At 31.6% G+C, this 16534-nt stretch overlaps 3 protein-coding genes across 3 annotated transcripts; 2 read left to right on the top strand and 1 right to left on the bottom strand.

Moving 5' to 3' along the window:
- Positions 1-177: 177 nt before the first annotated feature.
- Positions 178-7297, top strand: LOC106718920 (proline-, glutamic acid- and leucine-rich protein 1). Its single transcript, XM_014513122.2, has 13 exons — positions 178-321; positions 392-539; positions 678-798; positions 991-1131; positions 2059-2204; positions 2718-2873; positions 3135-3230; positions 3822-3969; positions 4351-4472; positions 4543-4642; positions 5171-5350; positions 6119-6288; positions 6359-7297. Exons 1-13 carry the CDS (start codon positions 318-320, stop codon positions 7275-7277), a joined length of 2451 nt encoding a protein of 816 aa, XP_014368608.2. The 5' UTR covers positions 178-317; the 3' UTR covers positions 7278-7297.
- Positions 7298-7656: 359 nt separating this feature from the next.
- LOC106718934 (probable tRNA N6-adenosine threonylcarbamoyltransferase) lies at positions 7657-10614 on the top strand. Its single transcript, XM_045680271.1, has 6 exons — positions 7657-7858; positions 8234-8455; positions 8779-8929; positions 9187-9293; positions 9405-9571; positions 10177-10614. The coding sequence occupies exons 1-6, from the start codon at positions 7744-7746 to the stop codon at positions 10417-10419; spliced, it is 1005 nt and encodes a 334-aa protein (XP_045536227.1). The 5' UTR covers positions 7657-7743; the 3' UTR covers positions 10420-10614.
- A 3363-nt stretch (positions 10615-13977) lies between these two features.
- On the bottom strand, positions 13978-16171 carry LOC106718943 (respirasome Complex Assembly Factor 1). Its single transcript, XM_014513147.2, has 4 exons — positions 15987-16171; positions 15524-15627; positions 15228-15357; positions 13978-14247 (listed from the first exon to the last, which is right to left on the bottom strand). Exons 1-4 carry the CDS (start codon positions 16086-16088, stop codon positions 14197-14199), a joined length of 387 nt encoding a protein of 128 aa, XP_014368633.1. The 5' UTR covers positions 16089-16171; the 3' UTR covers positions 13978-14196.
- Positions 16172-16534: the final 363 nt, after the last annotated feature.

The raw sequence follows: 16534 nt of genomic DNA, 5'->3' as shown, positions 1-16534 counted from the left end.
TCATGAGAAGAATCCTTGACATCCAAACATGTTTTAAATCACTTATTAAACATTTTTATTCAGTATCCTCATATTTTTCATAACTAAATTTGTTATTAATCTTCTCAATGTACTCAAGCGCAGCCACTAAGGGCGCAGCGTAACAGAACGCAACAAATATCGCAGCTGTCACCCCCAGTCACTGTCATTTAGCTGTCAGATCAAACACGCATGTTTATCCGAATAAATAATTGATTTAATAAGAATTCAAGACTGGTTATGACTTAAAAATAACCACGAAATAATCATTCAAAAGGAAATTTTGATTGTTAGCAAAGATGTGTACGTACTTGAATAATAAATTTTAACTTTCGTGTTTGCCACTTTATAATGCAGTTTTCGTTTCTTACAGCTGAAATTTTGAAGAAAGTGCGTGAAGTTGACCCAAATAATAGCGACGCAGTCAAAGAAGTACTGACTTCGTTTTTCCAAAACATAGTTAAATATACTGAAGCTAATTGCAATAAATGGTTGCGATCGTTAGAGGATGTACTTAGCCGGTATTATAACCTATCATCATTCTTTCTACTACATTATGACTACGTTTACATAAAAATAATTGTATAAATGCTAAACACATGTATACAGAGATTATCCCTAAAATTAGTTTGTTTATAAGAGAAGTTATTTGTTTCTAGGTTCCCCAGATATTGTTCCACTCATAAGACTACTATAGAAACACACCTCACACATTTTATAAATAGCAGTAACTACTATGATGTCATACAAGCAGCTAAATGTGCCCATGCTTTACAACAGGTAACAATTTACAGTAATATAATAAAAAAAACTATAATTCAAACTTAAAAAATCTTTTTGAAAATTATTAGGCCATATTGTAATATGCTGAGTTCTCGCTGTTGTGTTCACACTTGTTAATAAACAGTATTGTTATATTCTACTTGTACTATAACAGTTGATATTTACAAAGTTACTTATATTTATTCCCAGGTATCATGGCCTCAAGATAAAAGTGTCACAGCCAAGTCAGCATGGCGGGATCAGATGACCCTCCTATGTGATGCAGCACATTCCCTTATTGATGCTCTTTTCATTCCCTCTGTTGAACTCTACCAGAAGGGAAGTAAAAAGGTTTGATCTTGAACTCTATATTGCAACAACAATCAAATAAGAAAAGTTACATCTTATTAGAGATATAATTATTTCATTCAAATGGGTTAATTCAATCTCTTTAACAATTATTGTTTGCTTTTGATGAAAGAGTTGTATCATTTAAAAAAAAATTAAGCCCATAGATAATAACAACATGATGAAGATTCAGAAGTAACTAATTTAATAAAATTAAATTCATTTATTTCTCTATATATAAAATTCTCGTGTCACAGTTTTCGTTCTCGTACTACTCCGAAACGGCTTGACCGATTCTCATGAAATTTTGTGAGCATATTCAGTAGGTCTGAGAATCGGCCAACATCTATTTTTAATTTTTTTTTTTTAACTGCCCGCGGATGGTGTCGCGGGCAACAGCTAGTTTCTCTATAATATACTATGGTATGCAATAATGAAATTGTTCATTGTTTTCACTGTTAATATTACTTCAACATATTAAGTACTAGCATTTGCATACAACTACGTCCTCAAGAAATTAAAAAAAAATATTACAATATAGTCTATGTCACCCAAGGATATTGTAGCTTGCAAGAAGTGAAAGAATTTTTCATATTGGTTCCGTAGTTTCAATAGGAGCCTATTCATTGCAAATAAACACCGAAATCTTTCTTCATTATAATGTTACTATAGAAATTAACCGGTGGCTCCTTGAGCTAGATGCCAGACGCGACGATCTGAAAGTCCGGATAACAGCTATAATTACGTGAACGGTGTGCTCTCGTGTCTGCAATGTGCGAGCATTTTTTCAAACAAAATTGGATGCATAAGCCACATGCGAGCACACCAACGTCAAAACCGGAGTTGAAGACAGTCGCCGTGGCCGACATCGGCCAGGATTACATCATCATCACTAAAGAAATTAAAAAGTATAATTTTTTATAATTTCAGAATGATACACAGAAGAATTCAAGTTCACCGCTAACAGCAGCTTTGTCTAAAATAAATTCCACTGCTACAGCTGGGGCTACAAACAGACAAACCTTGTTGCAGACTAGACTTAGAAATGTATTTATTTTTATACAAGCTATGATTGTGTAAGTAATAATTATGATTAAGCAATAGACTCGTAAATAAATAAATCATAAATTATTTTTCGTAAAATGTTATATTTTCATAAATTTCTTGTATATCATAGGAAGTTTTAAGGTAGCGCCAGATATTGAGAAATTGAGGAGCAGAAGGTTAGCGTGGTTTGCTCATGTTATGCGGAGTGATGATGTTCATATAAACAAAAAAGTAATGAGATTGAATATGGATGGCTATAAAGGTAGAGGAAGACCAAAGAAAGTATGGATGGATTGTGTGAAAGAGGATATGCGTAAGAAGGGGGTAAATTCAGATATGACGGCTGATAGAGATGTATGGAGGAGTAGTACATACTGTGCCGACCATCCATAGAGATAAGGGCAGGTAGATGATGATAATGTTTTTTTTTTTTTAAAACATTTGTTTCTTGGTATCTTATTAAATATTTCAATTCAAACACAAATATTTTTATTCATGAAACTGTTTGCATTTAACTTAAACTTAATTTAATTTTGTTATAGAGAAATTTATCCAGTTCCAAAGCCGATTCAGCCACAGACTATATTAAATGTAATTGTCCGTTCACTGAGTGTTACCAGCGGCAAGAAATCACAAGTCACGGATGTTGGTTCACTTAAAATTCAAGCGCTTAGAACACTAGATGCACTGAATGCTTGGTAAGAATTTATTTTGTTTTTCTACAACATAGCTACTATGATCAAAATTATGGACTAATTATATCTGAATAATAAAACCGAAAATCACATTTGTACATGGCAGGATGCAAACCCAGGACTTGCAGATTACACACGATTACGAAGTCAAGTGGGTTAGGCACTGAGCTCACCCTGCGCTCATTAGTTTAAGTCTTATCCCTTCTTAATAATGTCAAATTTTAAGCAAAAAAAACTACTTGAGTAATTTAATTTTTTTTCCAGCTTAGGAGCAAATCTGATACCATTTTCACCTTTAGTCTTCAGGATAGTGATGCAAACATTTAGATGGACTTCTGACAACCAAACTGAAGGCTCAAGGTGAATGTCATTTATTTGTTATTCTATAAATTATCTATACATTAATATATTATAATATATTTGATGCAAAAGTATTTTAAAAGAATTAAACTAACAGCGAAATAATGAATTTAACTCTACTTCATAATAATCCTCGCTGTAGTATAAACTCAAACCGAACGTAAATAAACAAAAATGTCAGACGTTCCGCAATGACGGATGGAAAAAGAGACTGCCACGAGCAGCAGCGCATACTTCCTTATAAAACCTTTTGTGTGGCTACCCTCAACAGTCCTAACAATATTATTAATAAAATTGGAGTGTCTGTATGTACTATCGAAAAAAAAACATTTTTTTTAATTTCAAAACGTCTGGACCTATTTAGACGGGACTTTGACTGGAAGGTAACTAATGCTTGATCATATTATAGGCTACTTTTTTAATTTCTTAATTCTTCTCAGACAAAATCGCGGGCGACTGCTAGATTTATCTTAATTCTAGGCATCAGTAAGATTTTGATTAAAATTATTTTCATAATAAAGGTATTGATTAATCGTTCATGGATTTTGTATGCATCTCTGCAGTGGAAATTATGTTATAACATGTTTCCAGACAAGTCCGCAGTCACACATACAAAAGTCTAAGCAATTGGCTAACCACACTGCACTCGCACCGGCTCTCGGGACACACTTGGGAAGATGAAATCACCACACATATCATTGATGATATCACACCAGTGAAGAAAACCGTAGAACTTACTGTGAGTTATATATAATCTATATATATAAAAGAAAGTCGTGTTAGTTACACTATTTATAACTCAAGAACGGCTGAATCGATTTGACTGAAAATTGGTGGGCAAGTAGCTTAGAACCAGGAAACGGACATAGGATCATTTTTACCCCGTTTTCTATTTTTTTATTCCGCGCGGACGGAGTCGCGGGTAAAAGCTAGTTCGTACATAAATCGACCCATGCAAAGAAAAGAGTGACATCTTTTGAGAGATTTAATAATAAATATGACCCTTTTCGTACTATGGATCGAAATTTTTAAGAGATGTAACTCTTTTCCTCACGGAGGTCAAATACGCTTTATTTTATTTTCAAAATTTAGTTATTAAATAAGATATTTGATTTAACAGATGACTGGAGGGCAGCCTTTAAAAAATCTAAGCAAAAAAGCTAGAAGAAAACTCCAGAATCAAATGTTAAAAGAAAGCACAATATCTACGCACATTCCAGGAGAGAAGAATAAAGTTGTAGAGTAAGTTCTTTTGTGTTAATATATTTATTATGTATTTGTATATTTTGACCATATATTTTTTTTTTTTCAGATTTGAAGAAATCAAAAATGACATTGCTATGTCAGCTTTAGGATGTGCGGAAATCTTCTTGTCCGTTTGTGGGGTATTTTTGAAGCCAACTACGCACAAGGTATATCACTTAAATGTATTTAAAAGTATATACTCCTATGTATAACTAGCAATTGCCCATGACCTCTTCAAATCGAACTGAATTAAAAAAACAAGTTATAAATATAGCCTATGTCACTCAGAGATAGTGTAGCTTTCAAACAGTGAAAGAATTTATCAAAACAGTTCAATACTTTCAATTTCAATGCAAATATACAATCAAATCTTTCTTTTATTATAATACTAGCTTTTACCCGCGACCCTTTTCAATTTAGTTTCTGGCATCTTTTGAGGTGAAGAGTGACTATCTTACTAATATTATAAACTAGCTTTTATCCGCAATCCGTCCGCGCGGAATAAAAAAAAAAAGAAAAAGAAAACGGGGTAAAAATTATCCTATGTCCTTTTCCTGGTTCTAAGCTACCTGCCCACCAATTTTCAGTCAAATCGATTCAGCCGTTCTTGAGTTATAAATAGTGTAACTAACACGACTTTCTTTTATATATATAGATTAGTGTAGATAATAAAATTTAATTAATTTTTTTTCCAGTTATTCCAAGAACATTTAGTCCGTGAATGTTTTAATGCTAGTACATACTCGGATGAATATGTACTATCATTGCTACGTACATTAGAAGCTTCCAGAAAGACGACCCCTTCGACAGTACCTCCGCCAACACAGTACTGTCTGCAACTATATAGCACATTGTCCAATAACCAATGTATAGAAGTATGTTGAATTTTTTATATAGAAATACAGCCTCATTTTATCTCATAAAATTTCAAAAAAATATATGGGTCATTCCATGTCAAATCGACAATTTTATAATCAAGAAAAAAAAATAGAAGCGATTGTCGTCACATCTTTTGATTAACGGGGATCATTGCAGAATTAGTTGAAGTATTTTTAGAGCTAAAAAAAATTAAAAAAAAAACGGTCGGACTTTGAGAAAATAACGTTTTTTTCAAAAAAAACTAAAATATTTCATATATCTGGGATTCTGAAAATTTTTTCATATTTTTTCTAAAACTACATTTAAAACAAAAATTTTGAAAAAATAAAAGAAATAAAAAAGTTCCCAAACGGTCAATTTTTGAAAAAGTTCTGGCAATTTAAAAATAAAAGATCGGTTTTTCAAAAATTCATAACTTTTTTTGAGTCGGGAAAAAAATTCTGAAAAATACTTTCGGGGGGTAGAAAAAGATAGAAAATTTTCAGCGAAATCAAAGGGGGTCAAGTAAAAAATTTGTCGATTTGACATGGAATGACCCATATGTATTCTAGGATAAAAATTTAAAATGTTGATTTATATTTTCAAATAATTATTATATTTTCAGCAAAAGTGAGCTTAACACTTTTTAAAGCGCTTTTCTTATTTGATGGTTTACTTTTTACTCTATAAAGAACTCTATTACGAATACTACTAATATGTCTAGTAACCATAGATAGTAAAACATAGTCACAAAACTTCACTTAACTATCTCACTTTATGTTTAGATAGCTAGATTCTGTTCGCAAGCATTACTGGATATAAGGATGCATTTACATTGTTCTCCGCCATCACTCAACTTTGCACTAGAATTGCCAAAAGAAAAGGATCCAATCGAAAAATCAAGGGTTGTATCAGAAAGAAACGTAGAGGCGTTGAAAAAACTCCTTGGAGACAGGTATGATTTTTTTTAAACATTAAACTCATTAAATTTGAATTATGTATTAATAATGCAACTACATTTGCAGAATGCCTGATGAAGAAAATATTGAAGTGATAACAATTCACGATGAACCATCAAAGAAGAGACCACGCCTAGATCAAGATAATATAAGTATTAGTAGTGAATCTGTATGTTCTGTTGAAATAACTAATGATGGTAAAGATAAAGAGGTAACAGAAGAATTAGAAATTGAAGGGAATGAAGAAGAACTTGGTGAAGAAGTGACAAATAATGATGATGAAGATGTGGACATGCGAGCCGGTAATTCTATAGAAGATGTGGATGGAACTACAAAAGAAATTGAAGATCAAATAGTTGATTCAGCTGAAAAAATATCGGAAGATGTTAAAGAAATGGAAACTAAAGCAACAAGTATATATGACGCAAAGACACAATTAGAAACAAATATATCAAATGATGACATCGATGAAGACAATCAAACATTGTCTATGGAAGTAGCTTACGATTTACCGACCGCAGTCGATAAAGTGAGGGTTCTAGATCAAATGGATGATGATAATCTACCAAGCACTAATGACACAGACGATGTTCAAATAACTTGCGGGCAAGTTATCCTAACTTCACAAGATAACGAAATAGAAAAAACTAAGGAAAGTGACGAAGTTACATTAGATGTTAATAAGGATGAAGACGCCAAAAAAGTTAATGAATCCAACCAAACTTCTGATGTTATAACAATTGATGACACAGTAACATCTAGTTACAAAGCAGTTACTGACGACGTAGTAACTAATAACGCAGTAACAACTGATGACATACTAACGAATGGGGTTGAAAAGACTAATGGTAACGTCAATGAAATGATAACCCAAGTTCCTGATAGTAATATTACAGATAAATTATCTAAACCTGATGATATTTCCGTTGATGACATGATGGCTGATTTTGTAGATGAAGTTAATGATCAAACTGCGGAAGCTTAAAGACATCTGATTCTTTATTAGTAATTATATAAGCGTAATATGTATCTTGTGCCAATAAATATATTGTTTTCTATGATATCATTTTCATCCTGTATTTAGTTTATTCTGCATTTCTAATTAAATGTGGTTCTTATTCTCAAAAGTCTTATTTTATTTTATGAAACCTAATTCACATTACAGTAGAATTCTATTAATGAATTGAACTCGTTAAAAATAATTAGGGGATATGAATATGATGAATACATCGTTATGACAAAAAAGTATATTTTTATTTTAACGGTTTTTGAAGATGACAAGGTTTGGTTGAACTGAAACCTGGTATCCAATGCTGCAAAGATTCAACGAATTAAAACTGTCAATGTCAGTTTGACATTTTTCATCAAAAGCTCTAATTTTTGCCGAAGCCGCAATTTGTAAACATTCTTAATTTTTTTTATATAAATTGAGTGATATATTAATAAAAACCATGGTTACTGCCATTGGATTTGAGGGCAGTGCTAATAAGCTTGGCGTCGGTATTGTTAAAGATGGAAAAATACTTGCTAATTGCAGGCGTACATATATCACACCTCCTGGAGAAGGTTAGTTACGAATTACGATTAAACTCTTAAATCTATTGAAACATTCAATATAAACAAGTGTTTTAATTTTGCTATATTGTATAAAACTTGATGCGCTAATTTGTAAATATTATAGTTTTCAACAGATAACATTTTATAGAAGCATGATCCACAAAGGATCCCGGAAGGATCCATTAACATATGTTTATTTGAATTTATTCTGATTATTTTGCAAAGTAATATGTGAAAATTTGTATTTTTCGAAAAATAAATTCACTTTTAAGAGGCCAAAAGATATATTTAACTTGTATTTTGATAAATGGATGTGGAAAAAAGAAGGCTTGCATTCTTCCATCTATACATTAAAAAAAATAAGAAATCGTATATTCTTCCAAGGATTTCTACCTCGAGAGACGGCAGAACATCATCAGGAGAACATACATGCAGTAATGCGTGAGGCATTTGCTGAATCTGGTCTTTCTCCTCGTGATATTGATGTGGTGTGCTATACCAAGGGGCCAGGGATGGGTGCACCATTGTTGGTTTGTGCGATTGTAGCCCGCACTTGCTCTAAGATATGGAACAAGCCAATAATAGGAGTCAATCATTGCATTGGACGTATCCTTTTCACAGTAAACATACTACTAATTATACAGACAAAATGATAACATCCTTCTTATGCCTTCATAATTGTTATTTGAATGTTTTTTTTTTAATGTATTTAATCAAGTCTGTTGTTTTTTACACTTTATTTTGATAATGCCAACTTTAAAAGAATTTAGCTTTTAAAACAAGCTTTTTTTTTTTAAATTCGCAAGCTTACGTAAAAAAACACATTAACATTTCAGAAATATTAACCAGTGAGACTTTAAAAAAATTTAAGATACATCTAGGATATTCTATTGTAGATAAATCTAAACTCCTTAACCAGTTACATCTAGATATTGAAATGGGCCGCCTTATAACGAAGGCTAAGAACCCGACAGTGCTGTATGTGAGTGGAGGCAATACGCAGATCATCGCCTACTCGCGGCAACGCTACAGAATCTTTGGGGAGACCATTGATATTGCAGTAGGCAATTGCTTGGACAGGTATTGAAAATTTACTTTGACAAAATGACATTGAATTGTAACCTTTTAAAGACTGATTCTCAAATATTCTATATTTCATCTGACTGAATTTGTCTTACTTTATTAATCATAGGACAGGAAAGAGTATTTGTTTGGGAAGGAGATGGATATTTTTATCCCCTTTCCATCAAAGGTATTCCATTCTTGCTGAGAAAGAGAACACATAATATTAGGTCAAATGCTCCCACCACATAACTATAAAATATGACCTGTTTCAGATTTGCCAGGGTACTGAAGTTATCCAATGCACCCAGCCCCGGCTATAACATCGAGCAAGCCGCCAAAAAGGGAAAGAAATATTTGCACCTACCCTACAGTGTTAAAGGTAAAGTAATTAATTTTAAAACAAATAGATTGTAAATTTTATTATTTTTTTATTAAATTAAAAATACTTTCCTTCCATAATTTAATTTTAAGGTTATAAATGTTTATTTAGGTATGGATGTGAGTTTCTCTGGCATCCTGTCGTACATGGAGGACAAGATCAGTGAGCTATTGAAGGAGTATACTCCTGAGGATCTGTGCTATTCGCTGCAGGAGACAGTCTTCGCCATGCTGGTCGAGATCACCGAGAGGGCTATGGCACACTGTGGATCCGAGGAGGTTAGTATAAAGCCCGTAACAAGCAGTCATAAAGTCCGAATCTTATAATACCTAATCATTTTGTGTTCAAATGGAAGTCTTTTTATTGTGGTTTTTGAAGATACGTACAACAAAAACCAAATAATACAAAGAAAAAATAAAGTTAAATTTTATTATCTTACCCACCACTTTATTAAAATTGTTTATCAATAAGGATTCCACATTTCATAATCAATAGAATGTTCAGCTTTTTCGTATTCAATAATGCATTAATCGTTGGCTTCTGAGGCCAAAATCTCTATATTGTCAAAGATAATGATAGTTAAACAGGAATAATGGTCTCGGAAACCAACGATAAAGCATCCAGTCCTTCACAGCCAAATCATCAACATCATCAATCTGCCTTTATCCCTATGGAGGGTTGGCACAGTATGTACCTACTACTTCTCCACACATCTCTATCAGCCGTCATATCTGAATTTACCCCCTTCTTACGCATATCCTCTTTCACACAATCCATCCATACTTTCTTTGGTCTTCCTCTACCTTTATTTCCACATTCAATCTCATTACTTTTTTCACAGCCAAATCATGGTTACAAATAAATATGCAACCACATCTTCCAGGTACTGATCGTAGGTGGGGTAGGTTGTAACCTCCGTCTGCAAGAGATGATGGGTGTGATGTGCTCTGAGAGAGGAGCGAAACTATTCGCCAGTGATGAGCGCTTCTGTATTGATAACGGAGTGATGATAGCCCACGCTGGAGCCCTAGCTTATCAATCTGGCGCCAGGCCTGAGTTTGAAGACTCCACTATCACGCAGCGGTATCGCACTGATGATGTACTGGTCACCTGGCGTGATGACTAAGTCTTCTTTACACAGTTAGAGTCTTTTTCCACTGAATTAGCCGTATGCGACTGCTGCACCAGTATAAAATATACATATATTGGTTGTAAAATAGTACTTGAGCGTGATAAAGTCGCATTAGTGGAAAATAGGTTTTATGTGAACATTTGAAATTACAAATAATCAAGTGATTAAATGCATTTTTTTCTTAGAGGACTAAATTGATTAGTACATAATTATGAATATCTAATACCTGAAAATCTATCTAATTTTATATTCATATAATAGTAGTGAAATATCTTGACTGCTCTTCATTTTGCACGAGAGAACACAATTTGAGGTATAGCATGATGCAGATGACCTTTGGCCGCTAAGATATTTGAAAAGAACTATATTAATCTACTGGCTATTTCAATATCTTCACTGGTATGTTATATAACTATAGAGGATGACCTAAAAGTCTATGTTACCAGGTCATAAAATAATAAAAAAAAATAACTATAGAGGTATTTCCTACTTTCTACTTAGACGCCATATTAATAAGCTGATTAACATTAGATGAAATTCTATCAGCTGTTTTTAAGCTGAATTTAATTTAATTTTGACACAAATCGATGCCTAAAATATAGCATTCATAATCTTATCTGTGTAAAATATGTTAAGTATTTTTGTTAGTTTTTATTTTTATTGTTAAGTCATATAAAGTTATATGAATTTTTATTGTTTTTTATCTTTAGTAAATAAGTATAGCAGCAGGTCTGTATAATAAGTCAATTTTTCAATTACATATTCAATAGTTAAAAATATCCAAAGAATAGTACAGTCAAAACCGTTTATAGCGACATCGTTTAGAACAACATACCGGTTAAATAGACCAAAATCAAAGGTCCTGGCTGAATGTTATATACATATCTTTCCTATTAATACCTGTCACCGGTTGTTACAACTATCGGTTTTTACGACTCAATATGAGTAGTCCCTTCGATGTCGTTATAACAGATTTTGACTGTATTTTATGTATTTATCTTTTTTAAAAAAAAAAAATACTACGTAAACGTTCTGAAATAGTTTACGTACTAATGTATGTTTTTGAAATTATTCTTTATCTTTTATTAAATGCGGTAATTAATTATATAAAAATACACAGCAGGTCTGTGTATTGATATTTTTAAGTCTATATAAAACAGGGCATTTAGTTGACATCATAAATAATAAAGTGGAATATGAAAACGGAACGTAAAACTGATGTAAAATTCAATCAAGTGTCATCGACATCGAGCTGTCATATCGACTGCCGTGAAACTTTTTCATCCTTTACATTCTCTTTAACGCGACACTGGCGAAACAATCAGTGCCCAGTTGGCACACCTAAAAGCCACTGCTTGGAAATTGAATTGAATTACATTCTCTTTGGCAAAACAGAGACGATATGAATTAATAAATACCTACAAGTTTCACTCCTGTTATGTTATGTAAACTATAACTGTCAGTTTCGAAACTATAACTGTCTGTGAAATTGAGGAATTAATGTTTATATGTTCGGTTTATATTATTCCAGTCCAGTCGAAGCACTCTACTATCAATCGGTTACTACAATTGGAATGTTGTAATTCTCTAAAACACATACAGCGTATTCCAGTTTAATCCAGCGCTGGTTTCGGCCAATGGACTGGAATAATGTAAACTGGACATTATTAAATAGTGTAAACATAATGGTTTCACATATTTCATTTGTCATATTTAATCTACGGATTTAAAACTGCAGGGTTATTTTTATTGTTTTGTTTAATTATTGCAGTACTTATTTTTAATATTGATGTGTAATAAAATCAATTTAAAAATAACTTGTTTTATTTTTTACATACGCCATTTTGCATGTTTCTGTAGCGTAGCGTGTTTTTTATATTTATTTTTCAATAACTGAGGTTATTAAATTTTTTTTCAAACTGTAATGTCCCATACGCAATTAGGTGAACCAAATACATAAGTTTCTTAAAGAAATAAAAAACAAAATAATAAATCAACCATTTTAATATTTGTTCAAAAGAATACAATAGACAACCGAATTCATACACAGATTTTTGTATCAAGAGCATGTACCGATTAGAAACTATTCCCTACGAAAGATTAAAATCCCGACCTATTCTGTTTAGGATTACCCAATGATTTTAATTTTTTCCGGAATAGTCCCTTATCTGCACAAGCCCTTAAACCTTTAAATTACAACATAATAAATAAATTGCAATTAATTCAAAAACAATTACAACATTTCATATTTATATTATGTATTTTATTTTCCTCTATATAAACATAAAACGGAACTCGAAGAACATATAAAGAAAAGAAATTCATATCTCTGATACTGACATTCAATTACACTCGGCAAGGAATTTGAGCCTATCACGAATACTTGCGATATCGATATAATAGCTTTCGTATCGTCATCTTCAATCATGTCAAATGGAGCTGCACAAATTTGAATAAATACGACGTTGACGATACGATGTCGATTGTCACAAATATTCGTGCTAGGCCCAATTATTATTTATTGCATTGCAAATACTATCATTGTATATTAAATAGCATCCCAGTAAACTTAACAACACTAAATATATTTCATTTTTATTATTACCTATGAATGGAAAAAGCTTTATACAGTACTGATGTTTTCAATTGCTGTGACACATATTGTCTCTGTTTTTTTTCAAAGATAATATAAGGGGTGACTATGACTGTAGTATACATGTCTGCAGTTAAAACCCACAGTATGCATTTTAAAAAATACACGAATCAGCGCTATTCACTAATATTCACTTACAAGTTATTGGACCAATGAACAGTGAATACTTGGTCATATAAGAATTTTTTTTAGAAAGTTAATTTATTAAAGTGGGATTTCTATAATTCGAACCATATCAATATCTTCAGTAAGTCCAAAAAAAATCCGTTCCCTTCCATTGAACTCTCAATAAATCAGTATCTCGAATTATTTATACTTTATAACATCAAAAAAAAATTATTTCCCTGCTATATTATCAGATATCTTCGGCTCTTAACTTCTCGATGACTTTGGGACTCCAAGACATTCAAAAAGAACTATGTATATTTTTACTTGTTTGTTGGCAAAAACACATCATGATAAGACAAAATAAACAATAAAAGGTAAAAAATACCTATAAATAAATTAATTTAAATATCTGAATTGAATTTTTGTACAGCTGTCAGCTGCCAACTGTAAAAAATACTATATCATAATATGTATTTAATTATATATAACATATTGTTTTTTCCTTAATGACACAATCACAATTTTACACAAAAAAACCAAACTAATCAATTAAGATACACACATATATCTGAAAAAATTTAAAATTATTAAATAATATTATTGCTTCAATTATTTAGTCCATACACTTATATCTTAAAAGATGCATTAGTTATTCATTGAAAATATATTAAAACTCAGATTTTGTTTAAAACATCAGAATTATATTTTATTATTATATTATTTACCAGATTCTAAACAATGTATTTTAATCATATGGTAACATTGCTTTTCAGAGTATTACTTTGCACAAATGTACTTATCTTAGTTTCCTTTAAGAATTAAAAATATTTCTCGCACAAATAAATAAAATATAACATGAACCACATCATAAATTATGCGATTGCAAAATAATCTATTGATATAACAAAAAAAATCTAAGCCTACCTTCAACTTCTGAGACACACATCACTATCCTTGTTCTCACTTGGCAGTATTCTTGGCTTATGTCCTCAGTTCATTAAACTATCTTTTCATAAACTCTCACTTCCATGTAATCCTGTGTAAATAATTATCCATGTCACCTGTAATAAAGAAGTCCATTAACATCTGTTAATATATCCTGAAATAGGGTTATATTCTCCCAAGTAGGGTTGGCGACAGGCAGATGGCCAGCCGTAAAAACTAAAGCCAAAACTTTAAGGTTTATAAAAACTTGTGTGCCAACCCTACGTGATTGGGAAAAGGACAGAGAGATGATGATGAATATATCTTGAAATACAAAATAAATTATTTCTCATAATAATGAAATTTTCTTGTAGGAATTATATAATAATATCTCTACTAATTTTATAATTAGGAAAGATTCATTTGTTTGTTTGCATCAAATTGGTTCCATAACTACAAAACCAATTTGGATATTCTTTCACTGTTGGGAAGCTAGATTATCCTATGACATAGTCTAGAGTTTTTTTTTAATCATGCATAGACAAAGTTGCAGGTAACTGCTACTAAATAATACAACTAAAGACATAATTTACAGATTTTATATAAGATTAAAAAGTGGATAAATTGCCTGTATTTAGGATCTAGAAAAAGGAAAAACAAATTGTAAAATATAAACCATTATAAATATTAGCTATAGGGTGTTAATACTTTGTGCTAAACAATATTTAAGAACACCTAAAGCTTTTAAGGCATCTTAAATCTGTCATTTAATCACTGAAATAGATAAACTTTATATCATCATCATCATCATCAGCTCACTATACGTCCCCACCGAGGGGCTCGGAGCCTACCCCAATTTAGGGGTGACTAGGCCATAGTCAACCACGCTGGCCCAATGCGGATTGGTCGACTTCACACATATCATTGAATGTCTTCTCAGATATGTGCAGGTTGCATCACGATGTTTTCCTTCACCGTAAGAACGCATTGGTACATGGCGGGATTCGAACCCAAGACCTGCAGATTGCAAGTCAAGTGCTTAACCCCTGAGCCACCGACGCTCTATATAACTTAACTTATATATTTTTATATATATTGTGAAACTTTATATATTTACCAAAAATCCAGCAAAAGCAGTCATGAATCCTTCTTTAGTGATCTCCCACATACCACCATATTCTTCTTCATCAATGTTTTGGTAATTGCTAACATAGAAATATACAACACCAGCATTTACAGCCACAAATCTGAAAATAATGTTCTGTGTCACAATAAAAGGCAAACAAACATACAAATTATATTTTTAAGTATATATTTATTACATAAAATCACGACTACTAATTAAATTCATATACTATGTTATGTATATTAAATTTACTTAAAGTCCTCTTTAAAAAAGTAAAGCATACTTACAACAGGATTCCGATAAAACCTTTCAAAGGTATAAGACCCCAACAGAGACCTAGTACTATACCAATGGCTTGTCTCATCCAATAGATAACATCAAGAAACTCTTCCTGCAAAACACAAAACATTTTTCAGTTTATAATTTGGTCTGATATATGAGTATTTTATGTGTGGAATTTAAAAACAAAACGACTTGAAATTTTTTTATGTACCTATTATTACCTCGTAATCTTTCCATCATTCGCTTTATAATAAATGATAAATTTACAAATGTACTGGAATTTTAAGTGAGAAGTGCATATTTAATTAATAGAACGAGAACTAATTAAAATAACTTAGACAAATTGTCATAATAAAGTATTGAGTAAAATACTGTTTATTTTTTTTTTTATTTCGAGCAGCAATAGAATTTAATATATACCTTGATAATATTTAAAGTTATCAAGAGTCCCGTGATTAAAAAACTAACCTTGTCGGGCCATTCTGTGTTGGAGGTAAACGCTTTTGTCCAAAGAGACTCTGTAACTTTGCCTTTACTAGCACCATCTGATGTTTTATTCTTAGTCGACATATTTATAATATTAACTTCTTTCAGTTTATTTATTAAAATTCAATCAATATATTATAATCGACTATCGTACATAAAGTCAACATAAAATGTTACACGTCACTGTCAAAGTTGACAACAACGTGTAACGTTTCATAATTAAGCAAGACAGTAATGCCATGAAAATAAAAAACTCTAAATAAATTATTTTATGAAACATTTAATCCACAAAAAAAATCTATTCCTTATTAAATCTTTGTCTTAAATTTACAAATAGCAATTCACCTCTATTCTCGATTCTATAAGAAAACGCAAAAATCGTGAAAACATGTCTATGGTTTCTTTTTCTGAAATAGCATTATAAAGTTAAATATTTTAAAACTGCGATCACCTCATACTTAAAAAGTAAAATAATTAAACAAATCAATCTTTCCACTTTAATAATCACCTGCGATCCAAAGAGGTTTGCA

Source organism: Papilio machaon, chromosome 12 (genome assembly GCF_912999745.1).
Source record: "Papilio machaon chromosome 12, ilPapMach1.1, whole genome shotgun sequence".
Classification (NCBI taxonomy): Eukaryota; Metazoa; Arthropoda; class Insecta; order Lepidoptera; family Papilionidae; genus Papilio; species Papilio machaon.
This window is presented reverse-complemented; position numbering and strand designations above follow the sequence as displayed.